Source organism: Dendrobium catenatum, unplaced genomic scaffold, assembly GCF_001605985.2.
Source record: "Dendrobium catenatum unplaced genomic scaffold, ASM160598v2 fragScaff_scaffold_323, whole genome shotgun sequence".
Classification (NCBI taxonomy): Eukaryota; Viridiplantae; Streptophyta; class Magnoliopsida; order Asparagales; family Orchidaceae; genus Dendrobium; species Dendrobium catenatum.
The window spans coordinates 802,871-829,060 of record NW_021318785.1 but is presented as its reverse complement, the minus strand read 5'-3'; the positions used below and the strand labels follow the sequence as shown (position 1 = coordinate 829,060).

Sequence of the window (26,190 nt, the reverse complement as noted above, 5' to 3'; positions counted from 1 at the left end):
AATAACTCAAGCTATCTAATTTCATTTATTAGAAATAAATAATAAAAATAATTCTAGAATTCAAAATATATGTACGTAAGCCAGTAAAATAGTAAACCAATACGAGTGTGAAAACTATAAAGCAATTGTCATATCCGTAATACCAATCAGTATAGAAATCATATGAAGTATTAAATCAAAATAACATTACAGATTATTGAAATCAAATCAATATAGTAAAATCATATATGAATGTATACATGTTACATAGTTATTTTATATCAGTATTAAATCAATATCTTAATCACATGCTCAATGAATATATCATACATTTTGTATCGATAAATTAGTAATAATATTAATAATAAATATATACAGTAACATAAATAATATCTCAATAATATTCATTTCAGTAGTTACACTAAAAAAGTAAGAATTCTGGTTATTATAGTATTTTTTAGTATCAGTGTCAGTAACCGTTGACTCAGTAAATAGAGTCATAACTCTTTGCCCGTCGCCAAAGTAATCATCTCCTTATAACTTCTAATTAGTATATCACATGAATCAGTAGAGGATAACACTAAGCTATAGTATTTAAATGAAAGCTTATTGGTCCACTATCATGTACATCTCAATCAGCATTCAAACGAACTGGTCAACCAGTCTTTACTTCTCTTTAACACACATATTATTATCATAATACTATAGAAGTAATAACAATTAATCAGCTATTACTCAATCACATATACATATTTATTTTTAATACACTACAATAAATAAAGTATAATTGAGCTTAATTCAGAAAGTGTTAAACTAGCATAATAATAGACAACAAAAATCATACTAAGCAAAAATTCAAATATTTAAAATTTAACCAAAATACTAAATATTATATAAAATAATATTATGAAACTTTAATTGAACTAAATCACTATTTTAGACGTTAAAATAAATTTATGAGTAGAAAAATTATTGTATTTTTAAAATCACCTAGTGAAAAATCTTAAATAAATACTAAAAATATTCATAATCTCAATACCTATAACATATAAAAAGTTATATAGTAAAAGTTTACCGATACAAAATTATACTTATTTTTTTATAATGAAAATACAAATTTGATCATAAAAATATCAAAAACTCAATTCCCTTGAAATAAAAAATATTGTAAATGTTCCTTACAACGAGACGAGAAAATCTCCCAATAATATCGATGGATGAAAATCACTCTACGACCTCCAAATCTTAACTTTATTTTTCTCTCTCCTCTCATTTTCTTCTCATTCTCTAATTCATTTCTCTGTTGTTGAAATGAAGTGAGAAAGAGGATTTAAAAAAAAATAAATATTAAGTGCATTAGGATAGTTTGAATAAAATAATAATAATATAATATTTAATTTAATCAATTCTTTAGTATAAAATTCAAATAAATTATTTTAGGACCTCAAAAATTATAGAAAAATATTCATAAAATATCTCAATTTTTTTTAAAAAATATTAGTAAAATCGAATTGTAAAACAAACACCTAACAATTATAAAATTCCCACTTGTAACGATATATGCCTATTTCTTAAGATTTTTACGAGTTCCCAAAAATTATGAAAAATTCATATAATTAAAACACTATAATATCAATACTATGATGAAGATAATTTGTGATTTGGATTTATATTGACTTCAAAAAAAAAAATTGGCAAAGTCAACATATGGGCTATTATAATGTGGGCCGAAGGAGAAACATGTTTAATGTAATTCTCAAAGGGGAGAATCTTTGTGGAGTGGATGTAGGTCAATTTGAGCTAACCATTAAAAACCTCAATTTGCATTTTTTTTTATTAACCTTACTACACTATGGTTTCATTGTGATTATATTTGTGGAAAATGATTTTGATGATAAGTTTTTGTTGATCTTTGGTTTAAAAATTAGAAAAGTAAAAAGTAAAAAAAAAACACAAAAAAAGGTTATTTATGTTCTACAAGTTTAAAAATAAAAATTTTGTACTTGCTTTTAAATTTGTTTTGAGTTTTTTAGTTTACTTGATTCCACAACTTTCAAGATTCATTTTTCAAGAAAAAAGATTTTTAAAATTTCAAAAAGTTTTAAAAGAGCCAATTCAACCACCCTTCCCCCCCTGATCAATCTCACTTAGTCCTCTTTCTGAACCTGAAATCAATCAAATCCGTATAATGATCTTGCAAAGCTAAGCAAACAACCAAAATAACAAAGGTTCCAATATAAGGCCATATCATAAATTTGCATGCTCATCTCAATTAATATAAAATGAGTGGTCATCGATATGAAATTAACAATGAATATAAATATATTAATATAAATCAATATGATCGGTAAAACAAAAGCATCTCAAGAAATATAGGAATATATTAACATATTAGGAACCATGACCCCTCTTAGCTTCAATATTGGTTAAATCCAATTCGTACATGGGCAATGAATCAAGAATTGAATTAATGAATTTACCTCAATAAAAGGCTATAAAGCAATGTTAGGTGCCATATAGTAAAATATACATCAATTATCTATCAATTATATTTATGCAAAAAAATGTTATCATATATTTTCTATCAGTAATATGTCATATGTACATGTTTATCAATATGTCATTCCAATATACTATATCAATATGTTTATCAATGTCTATAACTATACATGTCATATACTATATCAATTTCAATGCTCATTCAATTAGTTCTATATAAGTTTTATATTTCAATCATTTCAAGAGCTATCATGTAAATGCAATTATGAATGCGATTATAAATAGCAACGTAGGATATTTAACTTTAATGTGGTGTTTTTAATATCTTTATTTTTAACTATTAACTAATTGGTCCTTAGTATTTTATCTTTCCATGCTCACTCTATCTTGTCATCATCATTTATAAATCTTAAGTCAGTTCACAGGTGGATTTCAGTAAATCATTTAGAGTCATCACTATCTATTCGTTGGTGTAATGCAATTAATTAGTTATAGGCTAATATCCAAGATTACACCATATATTTTTTATTTAAAGAAAAGTCTCGCAGTCTACCTTCTTGTACAAGATATTATGTTTTAATGGACATCACATACTGATTATAGTGTTAACAGATAACTTTTCTTGCTTATATGCAAATGCCACATTTATTATATATTAGCTATATCATTTCCTCTATGAAGTTCAATATCATAAATAAAATATAATATTATATAAAATGTTGGAAACTGTATACATTACTGATTTACTTCAGAAAATTATAACTATCAATCTATTAGGCGAAATTTAATAATATTACAGCAAAATGCATATAAAATTTATATCTATTATATATAAAAAGTTACATGCGACAAATTAGGAGAAAATATTTTATGTGACAAAAATATCTAATTTTTGTCAGAATTATTTTATGCGACAAATTAGGACAATTATATATTGCCCCTTTTTACCGGGCGACTTATCCACTACTAGTGACTTAAACCTAAGTCGCCCATTTGATGGATAACTTTGCCTAGTTTTAATTTTTTTAAACACACTTATACGCTTAATACAACTTTAATTATGCTTAATTTAAAATATTTTCTTAAAACTTATTAACTAAGATTCATAAATAATGTAGTTTATATGAATTTATATATAATAATTTTAAGTGTTACACATCTAAATCCCCTTCAATATAAAACAATTCTCTATTGTCCAACAAATTGTCAGGCTTAGGGGTGTCAAAATGGGTTCTCGAGTTGGGTTCGATTTGAACCTGTATTGGCCCGGGGTTAAACGGGTTGATCATAATCGGACCTAGTTTTGTAAATGAGTCAAGATTGTCAACTTGGACTTGACCTGCGTGGGTAACATGTTGAATTTTGCCCTGCACTCTTCCTTCAAATGCACCTCGAAGACTCGAAGTAGCCTTCCTCATCAAGGTGGAATTTGTGTGCGCCCTTAGGGAAGAGGCTGCTCCGAAGGCCATGCCGTTGTAAAACCTCATAAGCAATCTTCGACAGAGCTTCCTTCGCCGCTTCTTTTGCCATGGCGGCAACTAATATAAGAGGAATGAGGGTGAAGAGTAGGCAAAGAGGTCTTAGATCTCCCGCTCAAATCAAGTGATATTGGACCCAGGTCAACTTTGAGTTTCCAGATCAATCCGAATTTGACCCGATTTTAAAAATAAATCACATTTTTGAATCCGAATCTGACCGGTCTTACAAAAGGGTTTATCTAACTCAAAAATTTTCCATCGGATCGGTCCCCTGGTCCGGCTTTCCAAGAGCCGCTCGCTGCCCATTCATCGGACGGTCAACATATTGGAAGCTTAAGACCGCCACCGCCCATATCCTCCCAAGATCTCGCCCTTTCTTATGCTGCTTCTTCGAACTTCTGAATCGTAACATAGTTCCTCCATACTGATGGCGAGGATCTGAAAGCTTCGGTTGCTGCGGCGGGGGGCAGCAATGGACTCATCTCGGGTGATGAATGTCGAAAGATCGTCGCTGTGCAACTGCGTGGTAAACTTCTTGTTGGAGGAAGGCTATATGCTGACCGCCTTCGAGCTCCTCCACGAGCTAATCGAAGACGGACGGGATGACCAGGCCATCCGCCTTCGCGAGTACTTCTCGGACCCTTCCCTCTTTCCTTCTGATCAGATTGCCCGCTTCAATTCCATCAGAGGTTTCATCTTTCTCCACTGCACAAACATCTTATTTCTGGATCTTCTTCTATCCTATGTACTTTACTTTTCAAAGCTGGATCTGGATTCTATACTTTAGCAAATGTCATTGGAATCTAGCGTGTTGTGCTTTAGAAGAATGCACTCAAAGGATTTGCTGGAAATGCCCTTTGTTATTTTGTTTAGTGCATTTAAAAACTTTGAAAATTATTTTGATTATACTGGCGCTTGCTTTGACATTGTAACATGTGGTAGCCAATTACCAATTTGAGTCCTGCAAACATATACGAATAGCACTTAAACTGCATCCTTGTGTAGTTGTGTGTGGTATTGTATGGCATGTTTACATTCATGCATACTTATTGATTCCATAGTTTAGTTAACACGTTTTACATTTTGTTATTTTATGTCTGATGGCCACAATTGACTATTTGCGATCAAATGCATGGCGTTGGAATTACTTTCTCTATATAGTTCTTGCAATCTCACATTCAATGATATGAAAAATTTCTTCTGTACATTATTTCAGCTGCAGATCCACAAACTTTACTTGAGGAGAAACTAGTAGTGGAAGAGAAATTGGCGGTCACTGAATATGAGCTTCGTTTAGCACACGAAGATGTCACAAGGCTCAAGTCAGAGTTAGAAAACATAAATGAAGCTCTTCCTGATGAATGTAAGTCTTTGCTTGTATTTTTGACACAGAACATCAGATGAGAGAGCTTTTCTAGTCATATAGGAGCATGCGAATTTAAGGTTGTTAATAGACACATAAGAATGAAGAATAATTTAATATAGAATTGAGTGTAAAATATTATCTAATGTGTTATTTCTGGCCTTATGGTTTACTTGTGTTATTTCTGGTCTTATGGTTTACTTATTAACATGTTTGAATTGATGAGGGTCCAGAAAATAGTTCATTGGGCTCAACTTAAGCCCCATATATCTTCTCACAACTATTATCAGAGTCGATGTTTTGGCTGGAACCAAGCGTTCCATTTATTTTGTTGTTTCCTCGAGTCTTGTTGCTTTTCATCATGGTTGAACAAGTTTCAAGAGTGGTGACTTATATGCTATCGCCACATAGTTGAGTGGGTTTTTGGTGTATAACATTTGATGATGTTGAAAAGTTTTCTTTTGGGGGATTGATGGGGTATATGTAGGGGTGTAATCGAGTTGAGTCGAGCTTGAGTCACAACAAACTCGAGCTCGACTCATCACTCAAATAAACAACTCGAACTCAAGCTTGAGCTTGAGTTGAGCCCAATGAACGAGCTTGAACTCGGTTCGAGCATTTGAACTCCAGCTCGAGAGCTCAACTCGATGTATAGTCGCTGGCGGCCGACCAAGTCTCATACCGTGGTGGAGCCGTGGAGAGGTTGCAGGAGCGTGTTGTGCTTCACTGAAATGACAGGACCTCAGGAAAAAGAAGGAAACGAGAATCATATTTTTTTGTTTTTATTTTTTCTAAAAAAGTTGTACAAAGTACATGATAAATGATGATATGACTTTTTTTTAAATGTTGTTGTGATGTACAATTATTTTAAATGCTATCATTAAATGCATAAAATTTCAGTATCTGTTTTAAATATTTTTTTCAACTGAAAAATAGTTTTTAAATATTTAATTTATTTAAACCAACTAGCGATCTGACTAGCCGAGTTTAAACAAACTCGAACTTGAGCTCGTGGCTCGATAAGTTCAACTCGCGAGCTCGTTATCGAGTCGAGCTCGAGTCGGCTCATTTACACCCGTAGGGATGTGGTTTTTTTCATGTGAAAGGGAGATTATTAAAATACACATGCTTGTGAAGAACAATCCCACATTAGAAATGAATAGAAAGGTTTAGATTCTAATGTATTAGTTGTGGTGTGGCTATTACACATTAGCTTAAGTTTTTAGGTTAATGGTTTTCAATCCACTATTGTTTGAAAAGTTTTCTTTTGGGGGGTTGATGGGTGATGTGGATGATTTTCATGTGAGAGGGAGATTATTAAAATATACATAGTTGTGGAGAAGAATATCAAATTAGAATTGAATATAAAAATTTATTTTCTTATGTATTAGTTGTGGCTATTACTCATTAGCTTAATTTTTTCGGTTTAATGAGTGTCAATTTACTATTGTATTGAGCTCAACTTAGTTGCTTCTTTATTTCACCCCACATACAGAGGTATATATTTATGCATTACAAGAATATTTTTGTTAACAAGGCATTTGATATTTATGCTCCAACAGGTTAACATGGGCGCATATTGATATTTGCTAAGTCTAATTTAATATGAGATTCCATATGTTCTAGGATCATCGTGCACATACTAGAAAATGTCTATTAATTCTTTGTTTAAATGAAATATTTATACTTGCTTGGTAGATTGAAGTGATGCTCCATATGTGGTTGCAGCTCCTGATGCTTCTATAGCTAATGGCCCGAAAAATCAGCGAGAGAAAGAGAGCAACTTTTCTTCTTTAGGCCCATTGAAGGATGCTGAGCGCAAAGATCTTAACTGTGCTGTCAAAGAATACTTGCTTTTTGCTGGTTACCGGCTCACAGCAATGACATTTATTGAAGAGGTAGATGGTTGCCTCCATTTTACTGGCATCCATAAATTAATTTTTATAGGTATAATCAAATTAAGGGTAAGATTTTTATGAAAGCTTTCAGTGGGTTGGGAATCAAATGCATGCAATGTTATTTGATTATGCTGGCAAGTTCTTAGGGTTGATACCTTGTTTGAATTCTGTGTATTTTTGGTTGACATCTGCAGTAGACATATAATTCTTGTAGTTAAAAATTTGCCTTCAATGAATGTTTTCGTGCAAATGATGCATAATATTAATGGGCGATGCTTAGATCATAATGCATATAGGGGTAATGGAAAAAGAAATGTGCTTTTTAATGGATAGAATTTTGGCTCATTTTCATTTTATTGAAATGTTGTTGCATTGCTATGATTTGGGTGTCTATAGAAGTATTGCCTCTTTTTTACCCTTACTTTCATTTTATCGATCATAATTTTGATAGATGTTAGCTGTTTACTATATGAGGCTATTAGTCCAAAAAGTATTTTTTCCTTTTCTTTTTACATTTGGAGTAATGCTCATCTGATCCAATGTCTGACTTCTTCATTTTTCTGTCAAGGAAATAAAACCATTCAGATATTGAGTTTACCATTAAACTATTATTCTAATTTAATTTTTGTTGACGTTATTAGCAAGATAAGGGCTAATATAATGTGACATTTTTCCTTATGAAAACTGAAATATCATTCTGGTTTGCAATGTTAGTGATTAAAGGTCCCCTTTTAGTCTTTTTCCCCATTGTGTTACAATTAAGTATAAGGAGAGGCTACTTCAGCTATTTAGAAGAAATTGTTTAAACATGGTAGGTTGGTGCTTAAGCTTCAAGTACGCTTGAGCAATTTTGTGAAAATCCTCCTCAAATGCCTTGCCTGGGTTCAACTTAGCATTATGCTTAAAAATTCTGTCTTTTATCCATGGAAAATGCCATAGAGATGCATAACCTTAGCAGCTTAGACACCTGAACGGTTGTAGTATGTTTGAATAGTTTACATCCTAACCCAACCTCGACAAAGAGGTGTAAGCCTTGCCTATCAATCCATCATTTATTTTTAATACAACAGCAACAACAACAACAACATCTAGCCTTTGTCCCACTATGTGGTGTCGGCTATCATTTATTTTTAATATATTAAAATTTTTTTTTTTTTACCACTTCTTATAAAATGATGAATGCTCATACTTGCCATTATGTGATTTTGTTTCATGCTAGTACATGATACTGATTAGTCATTGATTTGTAGGATATTCTACGGGGAACCTTATTTCGGAACTCTAAATGTATTAATTTTGAGTGAGGGAGGAAATTAGGTTACTATCAGCAAATGGCTTAACTCCTTAAGAACACTGCTATAGCATAATTTAATGGTCTTTTGTGTTCTATTCTGATGGCTCATGCTTATGGAATTGCTGCAATTGATAATATCCATTTATAACTCCAATGATCAACTATGCTTGTGCCAAAAGATAATTAATGTTTTGTGCTAAAATTCAGCATTGTCGTTTTGTACTTTGCTTAAGATGTCCTTTAAAGTGAGAGGAGCTGCATTTAGATGTTAGAGACAAAGATCTAATAGTTTTTGTTATGGGACTTTCGTTTTTGGAACTTTTATAATTATGATGAGGTAACATTGATTGTTTCATATTTTGCTAGGTTACTGATCAAAATCTTGATGTTTGGCCCAAAAGCTCAGCTTGTGTCACTGATGCTTTGCGTCGTTATTATTATCAGTACCTCTCATCAACTACAGAAGCTGCTGAGGTACCATTACTAATATATTATGCATCAGCTGAGGCAGGCTCTTTTGAACACAAAGTTATGAAAAAGCTGTATTATTGTAGGCTTGCAGATTTGCTAAAAAAATTATTAGGAACTACTAAACCTTCTGCTAAGATAAATTTCATGTTGAGTTTTAGTTCGGTTATTGATCATTGCAATCTAACAAGTCATTGTTTGGAATCTATCTTTTAATGCGTTATTTGCTCAAGAGAACATTCCTTAATTACCTCGTGATCATGATCTTCAACACTATGTTGACCGAATTAAAATAAAAAAGGGGAAATAGAATGCGGTTTTAGAGCGAACAAAAGCATTACTTCACCAAGCAATACAACTATTCAACATAACTGATTAATTCAATCTATAAAGATAGAGGATTAAAAAAACTTATGCTATCGATTTTGCTCCAGTTTTTTTTTCTCGTCTCTGCTGTGCTTTCCCAAAGCCCTACTGAACGCCTTCCAATGTCTCTGACCCGTAGTTTGAACGATTGCCTCAACTTAGTTGTCTCGCCTCTGTGCGTTCGACGTCAATACATGACGGTCCGCCTCCTTCTGATCCAGTGATGCTGGTCCGCCTCCTTCCAACCCGTTGTCATCCCAAACTCACTCCATCAGTCCGCCCCCCGTCCGCTCAAGCCCAAACGAAAGTGGCACACCCCCGACTCCTCTATTTGATTGACCCTAGCACACGAACCCAATACGCGAAGCCGACATACCTCCATGCCCCCGACTTCGACGTCCACGCGCAACCCCCGTGCTTCTGTATGTTTGTTCGGCTTCAGCACGCCTACCTGACCAGTTTGATTGCACTTAGCACACAAGAGAGATTCCACACAAGAATTTCTACCTATTCAAAATCCTTAGCGAGGTCCATGCTCTACTTTCCATAGGTGAATTGCCCCAAATTATATAGGCTTATTAGTTAAAACAAGAGTCTTATTCTCAGTTACCGAACCCTCAGCCTTGCCTTCTAATTGACAAAGAGTTAAGCAATTAAATCGACATATAATTAAATAATAATAATAATAATAATTTTATTTTAGTATAAAACAACATATATTGTTGATTTTCAAGACCCCGCATCATGAATCTCTGATCTGGGCATATGACTTTGATTTCCTAATTTGCAAACCTACGCCGTGGATCTTTTGATCCGAGTAGGATTATTTCTAACCTGAAAACCTCACGCAGTTGAACCTTTGATCCTGGCGAGTTGAATTTTAAAATCGAAGAACCATGTTGTTGCCCTCTAATCTAGGCGGCAAAATTTTCAAATTGAAGACCCTACGCCGTTGATCTTTGGTCCGGATAGGATGAATTTATATTTTGAAGACCTTGCGTCGTTGATTTTTTATTCGGGCAGATAGAAACCATGGCAAATGCCATCCCGACCTCCCCTCATGGGGAGAGGATGCCATGAGGTTGTTGAAATGATGCCAGGAGGCTGCCGAATTCTTTTTTGGAGCTAATGGAGAGTAATTTGAGATATTTTAATTCATTTTTTAATAATTAATTCAATTAATTCTTTTAAAAAATAATTAATAATTATTTCATTTCATTTAATTGATTAATTAAATAATAAACAATTTAATTTTCAAATAAAATTAAGATTAACTCATTTAAACAACTATTTAATTAATTTATTATATTCAAATTAAAATTAAATAATTCAAATAATAAAAATAAGATTAAAATTCATTAAATTAATCAATTCAAAATAACATTAAAATTAAACTATTTAAAAATAGATTTAAAATAATCACTTCTTTAATTAATTAAAAAATGTCAAAAATTTCATTTATTTAATAAAACTAAAAATATGTTAATCAATTTTAAAATAACTTTGAAATTTTTATTAATTGAGAAATTTAATTCAATCAATTTTAATTTTAAAAATTCATTTAAAATAAAATTTAAATCTAATTTAACATAATAATTTATTAATCAATGAAACCCTTATTTAATTAATTAAATTAATCATCCAATTTCTAGACGACTCCAATTAATTAATGGTTTAAATAACAATAAAATAAAATACAAGTGCAATAAAAAAAAGAAGAATAATGTTTACGTTAATCAACTATAAGGACAACTTACACCTACTAAACACTAAACTCCTAAAACTAAAACTCAAAACTCATATAAGACTACAAAAATCTTGACTCCTGTGCAAGCTCGTGCAGGTATAAAGTTCTAGGCACCTACAAGTGAAGAAACATAATTGATCAATACTAAAACAATTGCTAAAGCAAGAAAAGAACAAGTGCTAAACTAAGCTACAATGCAAGAAAATAAAAAGCTGGGTACTTAAAGAAAAGAAGGGTACTAAAAGAAAAGAACAAACGCTTAAACACTTGCTGAAAAGAAGAAAACACTAGCACTGAAACAAAAACACTGGTGTAAAGATGGTAAAGAACTAAACTAAAGTAATTGTTGTGCAATCTAACAACAAACCAACAATCATATAACTTCTAAAGGAAGCCATAAGATCTATCCAAACACAAACATGCAAGTTCTAAGGGAAGTCGTAAGTCCTATCCAAACCAAACAAATGTCACTTCTAAATGAAGCAGTAAGACCCACACGTCTAAGTGAAGTACAACAATCCTAAAGCCCAAACAAAAATCTACGGGCTACTTTCAATGAAAGCCGTAAGACCCATTTTTAAAAATATGCAGACTATTTTCAATGAAAGTCATAAGACCCAATTCTAAAATAAATGAGCTACTTTCAATGAAAGCCGTAAGACCCACTTCTAAAACAATCGGGTTACTTCCAACAGAAGCCGTAAGCCCCGAACCAACTCAAACAAATGAGTTACTTCTAAATGAAGTCATAAATCCTAAGCTGAATTAATCAATGGGTATTCTAGCATATGTAAACCGCAAACTTCCATAAAATTACAACTCACCTATAATCACTCCAGTTTACACGGGATCCCTGAGAGGAAGCAACTCATGCATGCTAATCAAATTATCTAACCATTACGATCAACGATCTCTAATATTGGTAAACTGAAACCTACAGTATACTCGGGACTATAAAACCATGAGATCTTGATCGTGTTTACCTCTATTTCCTCACAACTAAGGCTAAAATAGTTAAAATTATCCATCCTTAATCGAGAGTTTTTTCTTATGCAGTAATAGGGGTAATTAATTATGACGACTTACGCTGATAGTAAGTAAGGATCCAGATTTAACTAAACCCTAATATTACGGTCAGGAAAAATCTGGTTAACTATAATCCACCTTAAGGAGAATAGAACCCTATGCCTGTAAAGCGGGATTTATGCCGACGCCCCATTTTTCTTGAGCTAACACACTACTATGGGTATGCTGACTACTTCAACCTACATATGAATATCATTTTCATATCACTTGCTAATTTAGATAATTCTACTCTATAAAGACATAGGGACATGTTACTGTTTCGCTTTTCTTGGAAACAAACATGTCGTAATTGTTGCTAGTGCATGTAACAAGATAGCATCTCAATTACTTACTAAATTTTCTCTCACTCCGGGCCCCTCTCATTATCTTAATCTAAGCTTAGTGTTTTCTCGAATGAAGTGTTTTACCAATTTCTCATGTAAATAGTATTGCTGGGTTAGTTGGCTCAGTATTCGTCTTGGAAAGTCAGTAGTCGACCACTGCTGGTTAAAAAAATCGAGTTTGTCTCACATGTGCATCATGTAGTAAGATGTAAGTGATTCTTTCACATGTTTGAAAGTTTTTGAAATACTACTACTACAACAACAATAATAACATCAAGCCTTTATACCACTACGTGGGGTTGGCTACATGAATCATTTTTCTCCGCTTTTTAGCCAGTTAAGAGTCAAATTTTCATTTTGATCTAATAAAGAAAGGTCATTTCTAATATTTTTTAACCAAGTCGTTTTAGGTCTACCTCTACCTTTTTTAACATAGGTTAAATCTAATACATTTAATCTCCTAATTAGGTCATTGGATGGCTGCCATTTTATATGACCAAACCATCTAAGACGACTCTCTCTAAAAAAGTTTTTGAAATAGTTTTGATAAAATATATTGTAAAATAAAGATTTTTGCTGCATTCCTCTGTTCTTGGTGTTTTTTTCCTGCATTAGCGCATGGTCAACCACAAAGGATGCAAATGCAAGCTTTGTCAACCAAAGTGAATACCTTTGTCAACACCTTTTCTACATGGACAAATGATTTAAGTCTAATTCAAGTGAATATCTGACCAACTATGTTGCACCGATACACCTATTTATGAAGGCGTGTTGTATCCGATACACCGATACACGAATACGCCTCTTATACGACACCGATACGTGTCGGATATGACAAAACCATATCCAATTAAAATACTATTTCAAAATGACACGCGTATCCGATACGCGTGTCCGTTAACAAAAAAAAAAATCTGAAAAAAAAGACACGTCATATTTACTTCCACGGCTGTAAGTGAGGTTCTCTCATTTTTGAGATGGATTTGAGTCTCTTGATGATATGAGAATATTAGAAATTGCTAATCTTTCACTTGATGAGCCTGAATTAGAAGCAATGATATTGATTGAAGATGATATAGAAGTTCAAAGAAAAACTACTGAAGAAGCTTAATCATATCATTCCTTCTATTGAATAGTTGAAACTTCATGTGCTAGACAATTTATGTTTATACTTTTGTTGTTGTACTAGACATTTAATGCTTCTTTTATTTTGATATTATAAGCTACAAGGCTACAAATTATGCTACTTTCATTTTTTTTTGTAATTTCAAATATTATGTTTTTATTGCTTTCTTAGTTTTTATGTATGATTTATAAATTATAATGCCGTGTCTGCGCCATACCCGTATCCTGTATTTTTAAGAATTGATGTGTCCCGTATCAGTATCGTGTCATATCCGTGTCGCCGTATAAGTATCTGTGCAACATAGGTGACCAATTATATGCTCACAATTAAATCATAATATATATAAATAAAATTTCTATTATTAAATAAATATTCTTATGATGCCTTCACTTCTTATTTCATGCTTTGCTTAAATAAATTTAAAACTAATTTTTAGTATATGTAAAATCATGCATCTCTAAAACAAGTTTTAAATATAAGAATTTTAACAGTGATTAATATGCTTTCTTTTTCATTACCATATCACTATAATTATAATCATTAAAGCATTTTACAATTTTATTTATTATTCATTTGAATGAGATCTCTCATATTTGTCCAACAAAGACATGTGCACTTAAGAGCTTGCAATATAGCTTCTAGGATATGACGGAGGGGTCAACAGTTTATTCTTTTGCATTTAAATATTCAGTTGGACAATGCAGCATATAGATCTATTTCAATTCAATGCGGATATTAGAAATATATCAAAAAGCTGCAAACCAGTCCTGCATTATTATGATGTTAATATTACTTGGCTCTAACAAATTTTGTTTTATGCATAATTTCATGTGACGAACATGAAGAGAGCTCTGAATATTGGAACTATTTAAAAAAACTCAACTGTGACCCTTTATCTTTAAGCTTGCTAAAATCTCAAAATAACTTATACCCAAGACTTTAGCATCTTTCTTGTCTGGATAGCAGTAAGAGGGACAAATTTCTTCCCAAAAACAAGCATCATGGTTACCTTCGGTCGGAAGCTGCAACAAAAGGCTTGGGTACATTTATGATGCTCCCATTGGTGCTAAAAAAGTGTTTTGTTTTTTTGTATAAGATAACATGTAAACTGTTAAAAGAACTGTTTGTTGCTATTTTTCTTTTTGAGTTTTACATGTAAGTTTTCTTTAGGTGCTCAAAAATTAAGATAAAACAGTCAGTCACAATCGAGACAACAATGACAATTTTAACAATAATAAGTTCTTGAAACCAAATTTATCTTTCAGCTTAACCTTTTTGGACAAATTTGTGTTCAACCATGTACTATTTGGACACACCTTGAAATAAATTGGCTTTGCTCGTCACCTAGATTTTGTAAATAATCAATTACAGGTCCTATTGAAATATTAAATTTCATCCATCCCTGGCCTTGCAATCAATTTTGTTGGTCCAAGCATCTGTCCTTAGTCTTGAGAAATGGTAGAACCATATGCACTCAAGACACAAAGCTTTATTGAATTCACGAACATGGCTTTTTGTTACTGCAGGAAAAGATATCCCTTCTTCAAGAAAATGAATCACTGATGAAGGAAACTGTAAGGCTCAAAATGGAGAGGGACTCCTTGGTGAAAAATAAAGAATTAGTTGATGGTCAGTTAGCTAGTTTATCAAAGTATTTGGAAGCTGCACAGAAGGACCTTAAAGAAAGGGATCTTCTGGTAATCTGTATCTTCAAATTTACATATCTGCTAGGCTACGAAACTAATGAATATGCATCCTTATGGGATCTCATGTTTTCTATTGTAGGTTCAAGTTCTTAAGCAGTCACTGGAACTTCAGAGGAAGGAATTGAATGAGTGCAGAGCTGAAATTACATCTCTGAAGATGCACATAGAAGGTTCCCGTGCAAGTAGAGGATGGCATAGCGCAGAAATTGAAGAAATAAAATCGCCATGCATTGAAAAAAAAGAAGAAACTACATTCCATCATATGGAAACCGAAAGCACAAAAGTAATAAAAGTTTTGACAGACAGTTCTAAGCACATGGCAAGCCATGGTGAAGATACCCAACCAGAAGAAAAGGTACTTGAGATGAATGAAGCAGGCATGATGTCAAATTCTCTTCCTGGTTCACATGTGGAGATTATTGGAGATGTTATTGTTGGGCATGAATGTGATAAATCCAAACAGAACACTGTAATTTCTGATGGATCGGGGGTGTCCTGTAATGGAAATGATGATGAAAAGAAAGAAAAATATATTGGCCAGATTGTTGAATCAAAAGCACCGGAAGTTAATTGCTTAATACAAAAAACAGACAGTCCAAGGAGGGTAACAACAACTGAGCAAATGGTAATTCATGGCCTTTGAGATGAATTGCTTAAGCTGTTTCTTTCCTAAAGACCCATTTAATGGACCAGTCTATCATTAATTACAGGCGTTCGAGACAATCCAGATTGTTTCAGATGCTCTGCCTAAGATCGTTCCTTATGTTTTAATCAACCATCGTGAGGTTCTTCTCTGAAAATTTTTCCCCATTCATATCTTCTTTCCAGAAGACTTGTCTCATCAATAAGGATTGTTTTTGCAGGAACTTCTTCCTTTGATTATGTGTGCAATTGAGCGGCATCCAGATGGCAAAGTAAGAGACTCTTTGACGCACACATTATTTAATCTTATTAAGCGGCCAGATGAGCAGCAAAGACGAATCATAATGGATGTAAGCCACCATGGAACACCAGAAGTTTCAGATAGTGTAGCACTTTTGATATTTTCCTTTGTTAACCTTTTTTGAGATTCATAATTTCATATAATCAGAAAATTTTGGTTATTTAATAGGCTTGTGTTAGCCTAGCCAAGAATGTAGGACAGATGAGAACTGAAACAGAGTTGCTTCCACAGTGCTGGGAACAGGTTGCTACAAAGCTGTTCGTTTGTTTTGCTTTCTTAGATGGCATATAACTGTATTTTCGTTGGTAATTTGTTTATTTACTTCTTCCTTTTAGATCAATCACTTGTATGAAGAGAGGAGACTTCTGGTTGCACAGTCATGTGGAGAGCTTGCTGAATTTGTACGGCCTGAGATTCGTGATTCTCTTATATTGTCAATAGTACACCAGCTAGTTGAAGACTCTGCTATTGTCGTGCGAGAGGCTGCCGCTCATAATCTGGCAATGCTGCTTCCACTCTTCCCAAATATGGACAAATATTTTAAGGTCAGCCTCACTAACGCCCAGAGGCAATCATGGAGCCGAAAATTGTCTTCACAGAATTGGCTGCAATGTAAGCTATAGAAAAGGCTGAAAAATATGGCTTCAGGAATGACTTGAAGGCTTAAGCCCTAATAAAGAGAATAAAAAGTTGATTTAGAATGTTAATCTAATTGTTTTGTTTTTCTTTATTTCCATATAATAGGTTGAAGAGCTGTTGTTCCAATTGGTATGTGATCCTTCAGGAGCGGTGGTGGATGCTACACTAAAAGAACTCCTTCCTGCTGTTATAAGATGGGGAGGCAAGATGGACCATGTTCTACGTGTTCTCCTCGCCCACATGTTGGGTGCTGCAAAGGTTCATTTGCTTCTATTTAAATTTTACAGTTTTCTAATTTTTGGCATGATAGTTTTCTGATCAAACTTGTTGATGCGCCTTCCCTTCACTTCTCAGCGGTGTTCGCCTATTTCTGGGGTTGAAGGCTCTGTGGATTCTCATCTGCGTGTATTAGGTGAACATGAACGTTGGTGCATCGATGTTTTGTTGCGTATGATGATGGAGTTGCTTCCATTTATCTTTCAACGATGTATTGATACTTGTCCCATAGCTTTTGCTACCGAATCTATCTCCAGATCAGAACAAAATGATTCCTTTTTCTCATCCTCCTTGCTTCAATCGTATGCTAAGTAAGTTCTTTACTTCACTGATTTCTTATTGTAGTCATTTTACATGGCCATTTCAAAATGATGTTGATTCTTGCTTAATTTCCGTATCATATTAAGTTAATTATTACCTTTTTTGTCCCTGGATAGGAGCAATGTGCAGTGGCCTGCATTTGATTGGATTTACATTGATTGTTTTCCTGATTTAATTGAACTTTCCTGCTTCTTGCCTCAAAAGGAAGACAATCTCAGAACCCGAATAACAAAGGTATTTGAACCTAACAGCTTATTGTCATCTCAAGCTTTGACAGTGTTCTAGATTCATCATATTCCAACTATTTTCATTGAATTTTTATTGGCACTGTTTGTGCAGATCCTGTTGACTGTATCAAAGCTATTTGGAGATGAATATCTTTCTGTTATAATGTTACCTGTTTTCCTTATATCAGTAGGGGACCATGAAAGTGCTATTTTGACATATTTCCCAGCTTCTTTCCTACCAAGAGTCAAAGGTATGAACATTTCTTCTGTTTAGAAGAATTATCTTCATGATCATCCACTAATTTTAATCATGCTGTTTATTTGTAGGTTTGCAACCTAGAAATGCTTTGGCAAAGAAAATTGCCACCACATGTGTCCTTCCTCTCTTGTTGTCTGGCATTTTGGGTGCTTTCAGTAATCATGAAAGACTGTTGGATTATTTGCGGAAGCTATTACTGCTTAACACAACAAAAGAGGGTGCTTGGTCTGCCAATTGCAGTGCTGAGGTCATTGATGCAATCCGTTTTGCTTGGTTGGTATTAAATAACTGAATGGTTTTAACATATTTGTGGATTGGTTTAATTTTTTTTATTGATTAGATTGATAAATGCTGGATTGCAGCACTTTCCAGGAGCATCATGGAACTGTTTTTCAAATAGTATGGGAATTAGTCGCATGCTCTGATGAGAGCTTGAAGACAAGTGCAGCGAATTTGTTAAAAGTCCTAGTATGTTTCTATGCACAGAATAGGTCTCTTTCGCTATAATGCAAATAGATTTTGGATGCTTTATGTTAGGTAAATTCTGGTTAGGTTTCACTTTTTGAGAATTTGTTAAGTAGGACCCTTATGTTGCAAGAATAAAACAACTGGGTCATTCATGTACCAATTTAGCATCTTAAATGGCTATTAGATCACCATTGTTCTCCCTCTCTCTCTCTCACTCGAAGGGGCCATGCAGGAGGAACTATTGTCCAACTGGTGGAAACCATCTGAGCATATCTGATTATTTTCATAATAGGAAGGGATCAATTCGGTGATCCTCATTCCTCTCTCTCTCTCGCTCTCGCTCTCCCTCCATGTCTCTCCCTCTTAGTCTAAAAGAGCTAATGCTCTTGATTTTTGAAAACCATCTTTGAGTCTAGCTGTCTTGTTTCTCAAAAGTAAGGAGCCCAATTTGGTGATTTTAAAATATTAGTAGACTTTTATGCTTTATGACTAATATGAATGCCCTGTTTGGGATTTTGGTGACTTAACCATTCACATTAGTTAACATGGCCCATTTTCATTTACTTGTATGTTCAACATGTCAAATATGTAGGTACCTTATACTGATGTGAAACTTGCATCGACTCATGTCTTGCCAGCACTTGTTACGCTTGGTTCTGATCAAAATTTAAATGTTAGATACACAAGTATAGATGCATTTGGCGTGGTGGCTCAGCATTTCAAAAATGATGTGGTACCAAACTGCTTTTTACACCTCTCTATTCTGTGTATTGACTAATCTCTTATTGTAATACTAAAAATTTCGTATTTCTCAGATTGTTGATAAAATCCGCATACAGATGGATGCCTTTCTGGAAGATGGATCACATGAGGCCATTATATCCGTTGTTAGAGCTTTAATTACCGCAGTACCGCATACAACAGACAAATTGCGAGAATATATCCTCGGCTTAGTTTAATGCGCTTTAAATAGATTTTCTCATTTACCCAGATATCTTTTCAATCCTTTGTACGTTTCTTTAACAAGTTCGTACATCTTTTATCCAAGATCTTCCAACTGACATGCATGCCATCTCATGGTAATGATGTTGTTCGCCGTCGAGATAGAACTAATGCATTTTGTGAGGCAATCCGAGCTTTGGACGCAACAGGTGCTCTTTAAACCATGTCATCACCATTTTTGTTTGTTGTTGAGATAATACTTTCATAGTTTTACTGTCATACAGCTTACTCCCTATTTTCATGTAAGGGCGTGTTTGGTTAGTGCTAATAGGAAGTTCAATGTACAAAATGTGCCTGAAATTCCATATGATTTCCAATTCCACTGGATCCAAGCGAACCTCATTTTGAACCTTAACCTTTTTTCAATTTAAGGAAATACTTGAGTTCGCAAGTAATCCTATTGGATTACTTGAGTTCGCAAGCAAATCTAATCAATAATTAGTAAAACAGCAAGAAAATGAAAGAATTGTGGTGGAAGAACAAGCAAACGATAACAAAATTTTATAGGGAAACAAGAACAAAACAAAGATACAAGAGATCCTCAATTTGAGAGGAGGATCGTCTCTCCCAAATCTCTAGACAAGATTGTCTAGAGCCCAAGCCTCCAAGAAACCCTAATCTCAATCAATCAAAACATGAGAAACTCCCTAATCCCTCTCATCCTCTTGAATACAAAATATTTTCTAATCAATTTTCCCTCCCAAGCCAAAACCGTCCCGTTCGTTTGATTTTCAAAACATTAGGAGGAGTGGGGCGCGCCCGTTTGGGCAGACAAAGCCAAGGAGGCGGACTCCTTCCGCCTCCTATAAACAATTCGAGCCGGCCCCCCTTGGGCCGGCTGGATCGGTTCACTGTGAACCAGTCTAATAATACTTAGTAAAACAACGAGAAAACGAAAGAATTGTGGTGGAAGAACAAGCAAACGATAGCAAAATTTTATAACAATCAAAGAGAAACAAGAACAAAGCAAATATACAAGAGATCCTCAATTCGAGAGGAGGATCGTCTCTCCCAAATCTCTAGACAAGATTGTCTAGGCCCAATGATGTAGAACTATATGCGTAATTGGAGATTTGCACAAAATATTTAAGAGCAATTTCAGATTCTCGTAATAAGCGATTAAAACAACAACGTAAAACAAATAAATGGTTTCTTTCGCTTAGGCTAAGCTACACAAGAGACTAAGCTAGATCAAAACACATAGGAAAATTAAAACATTGCATGCGAAGTAGTTTCCAACTTATCCCTTGTTTAACAACGAGATCTACGGCAAAGGAAGTAACAAATCCTACGAATACTAGTGGATGGCAACTAGTGGACACAATCTCTTGCTTTGAACAAATTCTCGTGAAGAATTTGGAATTCAAAAGTAGAAGAATCAAGAAGGAGAAAGAATCACCTTCACGGAAAGACGGCGTAGAGATCCCACGTACCTTCCAATAATTATCCGTCCAAGGCTAGATGAATCCTTCCCGAATAAACGTCGTGATGAGCAAGGTTAACTCAAGTGCCGGATGGATCGTCCATCTTCAATCGAAATAGGAGCTACACCTTGAGAGGAGGGTGAAGAGAGCGCCCAAATTCAAATTTGAATTTGCCACGTCATTGAAACTTTCCTAATTTGGCGTCGGCCAAATTTGGAAACTTCCACCTTGAATTTCAAAATTTGAAATTCATGGAGGTGGTAGGGGAAAGGCCGGTGATGGGTGGCCGGGATGGGTGGTGGCCGGTGGAGAGGCCGGCGGCCAAGGTGGTGGCCGGCGGGATGAGGGGGAAGGTGACGGGTTTCTTGGAAGAGGGAAAATTCGGGAGGTAAGCTAAGAGGCGACGATTTGTGGTGGTGGAAGAATCACCTGTGGTGGAAAAAGAAGGTAAACGTAGAAAGAAGAATGGGGAAACCAAGAACCACCGGTGGTGGTTGTTGGGTACGACGGGTGGCCTCTCCTAGGCTCCACCTAACTCTCAACCTCTCTCTCAAGCTTCTACAAAGAAAGCTCCAAGAAGACTAATGCAAGAAGAAATTGTAATGTCATTCATTAACCATGAAAATACAAGAAAGAGGCTATATATAGCCCATTACAATGTCATGAAAATAAAAGACTAAAATACCCTCGGGGGGCTACAAGACTCAATCCCTCAAGCAAGGGCAAAAAAAGGAAAAGTGCAGAAATAAAAATACATCAAATAAAATGACCAATCTAATAATCAGAAATACATCGGGCAGATCGTGGCCGTCGATCTACGACCACGTCGACGGTAGACTTTCCAACCGATGTCCCCATCACCCAAGCCTCCAAGAAACCCTAATCTCAATCAATCAAAATATGAGAAACTCCCTAATCCTCCTCATCCTCTTGAATACAAAATATTTCCTAATCAATTTTCCCTCCCAAGCCAAAACCGCCCCACTCCATTTGATTTTCAAAACATTAGGAGTGGGGCCCACTCGTTTGAGCAAACAAAGCCAAGGAGGTGGACTCATTCCTCCTATAAACAATTGGAGTCGGCCTCCCTTAGGCCGGTTAACTGTGAACTGGTCTAACAATACCGCCCTCCCAAAGAACCACCTTGTCCTCAAGGTGAACATCAGGAAACTGATGTGTCACCCTCTCGTAAGGTTCCCACGTGGCCTCGTAGTCAGGGAGGTTCTTCCACTTGATCAACACTTCCTTAGTCCCATCTTCTTTCTAGCGAAACCCCCAACAGCTCCAAGGGTTCCAGAATCGCCTCTAGATCCTCCGTAAGTGTCGTCGGTAGCTCGGGGTGGGCTGTATAGTCTCCAATGGCCTTTCTCAACTGTGATACATGAAAAACCGAATGTATCATCGCCGTTGATGGTAGTTTTAGCCGATATGAAACTGCTCTGATCTTCTATAACAATTCATAAGGCCCAAAGTACCTTTGAGCCAGCTTCTCATTCCTCATGTTGGCGACTGTCTTCTGCCTATATGGTCAGAGCTTCAAGAACATTCTCTTCTCCACTTTAAACTGAATGTCCCTCCTATGCCCATCAGCTTGTTTCTTCATAATTTGTTGAGCCCTCAGCAGATGTCTCTTTAGCTCTTCTAACACTGTATCCCTCTCCTCCAAGTACTCCTTAACTGAAGAAACTGGGGTACTGCTACTCCCAAAGTATATCAAGTGGGGAGGATCCCTTCAGTACAACACCTTGAATGGAGTCATCTGAGAGGCAGAGTGAAAAGAAGTGTTGAATCAGTACTCGACCCATGATAGCCACTTAGCCCAGAGCTTGGGTGTCTCCGATACGAAACATCTTAGGTAAGTCTCCAAGCTCCTATTCACTACTTCCGTTTGGCCATCCATCTGTGGGTGGTAAGCTGTTCTCCTCTTTAGAAATGTTCTATGCAGCCTGAACAACTTTCTCCAAAAGTGGCTGAGGAATACCTTGTCTCTGTCTGACACTATTGCCTCAAGTACTCCATGTAATCTGACCGCCTCCCTGATGAAGGCTGAAGCTACGGTCACTGCTGTGTAAGGGTGTCGGAGGGGAATGAAGTATGCATACTTGCTCAACCTGTCCACCACCACCAAAATCATCGTGAACCTCTCTGAGCGGGGCAACCTGTCTATAAAGTCCATAGATATCTCCTCCCACACTCTGCTCGGTAGAGCTAACAGCTGTAGTAATCCTCCTGGTGACATAGCCAGGTACTTATTTCTTTGGCAGATCTCACATCTGGCTACCATCTCCTCTACATCTTTATGCACCCCCTTCCAGTACAGTTCTGCAGCTAGCCTCCTGTATGTCTTCTATACGCCTGAATGGCCCCCCACTACGCTTCCATGAAACTCTTGGAGTAAGTTTGGGATGTGGATCGAGGTCCAGGGCATCACAAATCTCCTCTGATATAACAGTTTGTCTCCCTCCAATGAGTACCCTGGGTGGCTACCCTCTTCTTTCAGTAAATTTGACCTGATCTTTTCCAAACCTTCATCTCTAGCACTTTCCTCTCTGATGGCCTCCCAGTCAAGCATCAAAGGAATAGATAGTATCACTGTCTACAGCTCCCCTATACATCTAGACAAGGCATCTGCCGCCTTGTTCTCCACTCCTGGCCGATATTGGATCTCAAAGTCGTACCCGAGCAACTTGGATAGCCACCTTTGATCCTCCTATGTCACCATTCATTGTTCTAACAGGTATTTCAAGCTCCGCTGATCTGTCCAGACAACGAGATGTCTCCCAAGTAGGTAGGGTCGCCACTTCTGGATGACCAAAATGATAGCCATTAATTCTCTCTCATACACTGATTTCAGCCGGGCTCTAGCAGTCAATACCTGGCTGAAATAGACAATGGGTCTACGACTCTGCATAAGTACTGCACCCAGCCCGTTTTTGGACGCATATGTCTCCACAATAAAGGTCTGAGTGAAATCTGGCAAAGCTAGGACCGGCACCATAGTCATCAAGCTCTCGAATGCTGATGTGGCCGCCTCCCCCCATAGGAACCCGTCCTTCTTCAACTGCTCAGTGAGTGGCCATGCTATGGAGCTGTACCCCTTAACCAACCTTCTGTAGTAACCTGTCAGTCCTAGAAATCCCCTCAGCTCCTTCAGATTTTTCGGCACTAGCCACTTTAACATTGCCTCAATCTTGGACTGATCTGCTGCCACCCCTTCTTTTGATACCACATGGCCCAAGTACTCTACACTGGCTTGTGCAAAACAATATTTCTTCAAATTAGCCCTTAGTTGGTGCTCTTGCAGTACCTCTAACACCCTTTTCAAATGCTCCCAGTGCTCCTCTGTCCTGCTGTAGACCCGGTAGAGCTGTCAATATTGAACCCGACCTGAAACGAGGTACTGGGGTAATTTCGGGTCGGTTTTTCAAACGGGGTACTGGGGTAATTTCGGTTTGACCCGAACCCGAAGCAGGTTGGGTTCGGGTCCGAAAAACCAACCCGTTTGAAAAATCGGGTATGGTTTAGGTTGACTCGGGAACCCGGGATGACCCGAAATTACACGGAATGACACAAACTGCTCTACCCGCATCCCGCGTCTGCTCGCGTCCCGCGTCAGTCCGCGTCCCGCGTCCAGCCTTTGCCCGCGTCCGGCGTCACTCGCGTCAGTCCGCGTCCGGCTTCTGCCCGCGTCCGGCATCAGTTCGCGTCTCGTGTCCGGCATCAGTTCGCGTCTCGCGTCAGTCCTGCGTCCCTCTTCAGTCCGCCGGTCGGGTCGGGTTGACCCAAACCCGAAGCGGGTTTGGTTAACCCGAACCCAAATAGTGCCTGGTCAGTTTCAGGTTCAACCCGAACCCGACCCATGACCCGAAATTGACACCCCTAAGACCAGGTTGTCGTCAAAGAATACCAAAACAAATTATCTGAGATAAGGTTTGAAAACCTTATTCATAAGGCCCTAGAAAGTAGTGGGAGCATTGGTGAGGCCAAATGGCATCACCAAGAACTCATAATGTCCTTCATGAGTTCTAAAGGCCCTCTTAGGAACATCCTCTTTCACCCGGATCTGATGGTAACCTGATTTCAAGTCTATCTTGCTAAAGATCACTGTCCCACTCAGTTCATTTAACAGCTCATCAATCCTAGTATTGGAAACTTGTCAGGTACAGTTTCCTTGTTGAGTGCTTTATAGTCCACACAAAAACGCCAGCTACCATCCTTCTTTTTCACCAACAGAACGGGGCTAGAGAAAGAGCTGATGTTGGGTCTGATGATCTCTGCCTCCAGCATCTCTCTAATCAACCTTTCGATTTCGTCCTTCTGGAACTGAGGGTAGCGATAAGGTCGTACACTGATGGGCAACACTCCCTCCTTTAACATGATGGCATTCTCATGCTCTCTTTGCGGTGGCAATCCTTGAGGTGGATGTAAAACCTCTTGGAATTGCTGAATCAACGGCTGAATGAAGAGGGGTATGTCTCCTCCCTCTTCTAATCTTGCTCCCTCCAAATTGTGCAGCTCCCCCAAATACCCTCCGCCTGCCAACTGAATGTCCCTCACCATCGTTTTAAGAGAAACCAAGGATTTGGAAAACTTCGCATCTCCCTTAATCAGTACCTTCCTTCCATCCACATCAACTCCATTGTGAGTGGTCCCCAATTCACTTTGGTGTCTCCCAAAGTTTGCCGTCATTTCATCCCCAAGATAACGTCGGTACTCCCAAGCTCTAATGGAAGAAAATCTTCCCTCACATGTATCCCCTGGATCGTTAGTGATGTAGGCAAGGGGGGGTCAAATCAAATCATAATATTTGATTTTTGACTTCCCTAGCTCATTAATGTCTAGTGAAAGATTAGCTTATTATGAGTTAATGTTTAGTTATGAAATTAATGTTTGGGAGCTAGACATGGTGAGTGGAACTTGTTCTTTCATATTCTTCACTTGGTGGAATTGCTGTAGTTTATCTCTTGGGCTGCCTTTGCATTAATTCCCACGGATTGGCTTCAGGAATTAATTCCTGTGGTCCCCCCTTTTCTGATTCCTGCTGGTTCCGTGAATCTGCTCCTTGGAATCGTGGCCTTTTTGCTTGCCTTTACTGAGACGTTTGGGATTTCAGTATAGTGACTGATGGCCTTTCAATTACCTCATTTATATGGGAATATGAAGAGATTTTGGGACAGAATTTGAACAGTTTTTGGAACTGTTTGGTAGCTGTTTTGGAAAGAATTCCAAGAGTTTCCACTGCAGTTTTTAGGTGGCTTTTGGCCTTCTATTTCCAGCTTTTAATTAATATTTTAATGG

The 26,190-nt window shown here is 36.5% G+C and overlaps 1 protein-coding gene across 1 annotated transcript in view; it reads left to right on the top strand.

Annotated features, from left to right (window-relative positions):
- Positions 1-4,227: 4,227 nt before the first annotated feature.
- LOC110093489 (RAB11-binding protein RELCH homolog) overlaps positions 4,228-26,190 on the top strand; it is a 38,913-nt gene continuing 16,950 nt past the window's right edge. Inside the window, exons 1-19 of the mRNA XM_020818395.2 lie at positions 4,228-4,645; positions 5,173-5,319; positions 7,048-7,217; positions 8,878-8,985; positions 15,154-15,324; positions 15,413-15,958; positions 16,044-16,118; positions 16,197-16,325; positions 16,445-16,519; positions 16,612-16,821; positions 17,021-17,173; positions 17,270-17,502; positions 17,629-17,746; positions 17,852-17,990; positions 18,067-18,271; positions 18,361-18,466; positions 19,059-19,199; positions 19,282-19,405; positions 19,501-19,617. Coding sequence (XP_020674054.1) covers positions 4,429-4,645; positions 5,173-5,319; positions 7,048-7,217; positions 8,878-8,985; positions 15,154-15,324; positions 15,413-15,958; positions 16,044-16,118; positions 16,197-16,325; positions 16,445-16,519; positions 16,612-16,821; positions 17,021-17,173; positions 17,270-17,502; positions 17,629-17,746; positions 17,852-17,990; positions 18,067-18,271; positions 18,361-18,466; positions 19,059-19,199; positions 19,282-19,405; positions 19,501-19,617 — 3,184 coding nt within the window. The 5' untranslated portion in view covers positions 4,228-4,428. The remainder of the gene's footprint in view (positions 4,646-5,172; positions 5,320-7,047; positions 7,218-8,877; positions 8,986-15,153; positions 15,325-15,412; positions 15,959-16,043; positions 16,119-16,196; positions 16,326-16,444; positions 16,520-16,611; positions 16,822-17,020; positions 17,174-17,269; positions 17,503-17,628; positions 17,747-17,851; positions 17,991-18,066; positions 18,272-18,360; positions 18,467-19,058; positions 19,200-19,281; positions 19,406-19,500; positions 19,618-26,190) is intronic.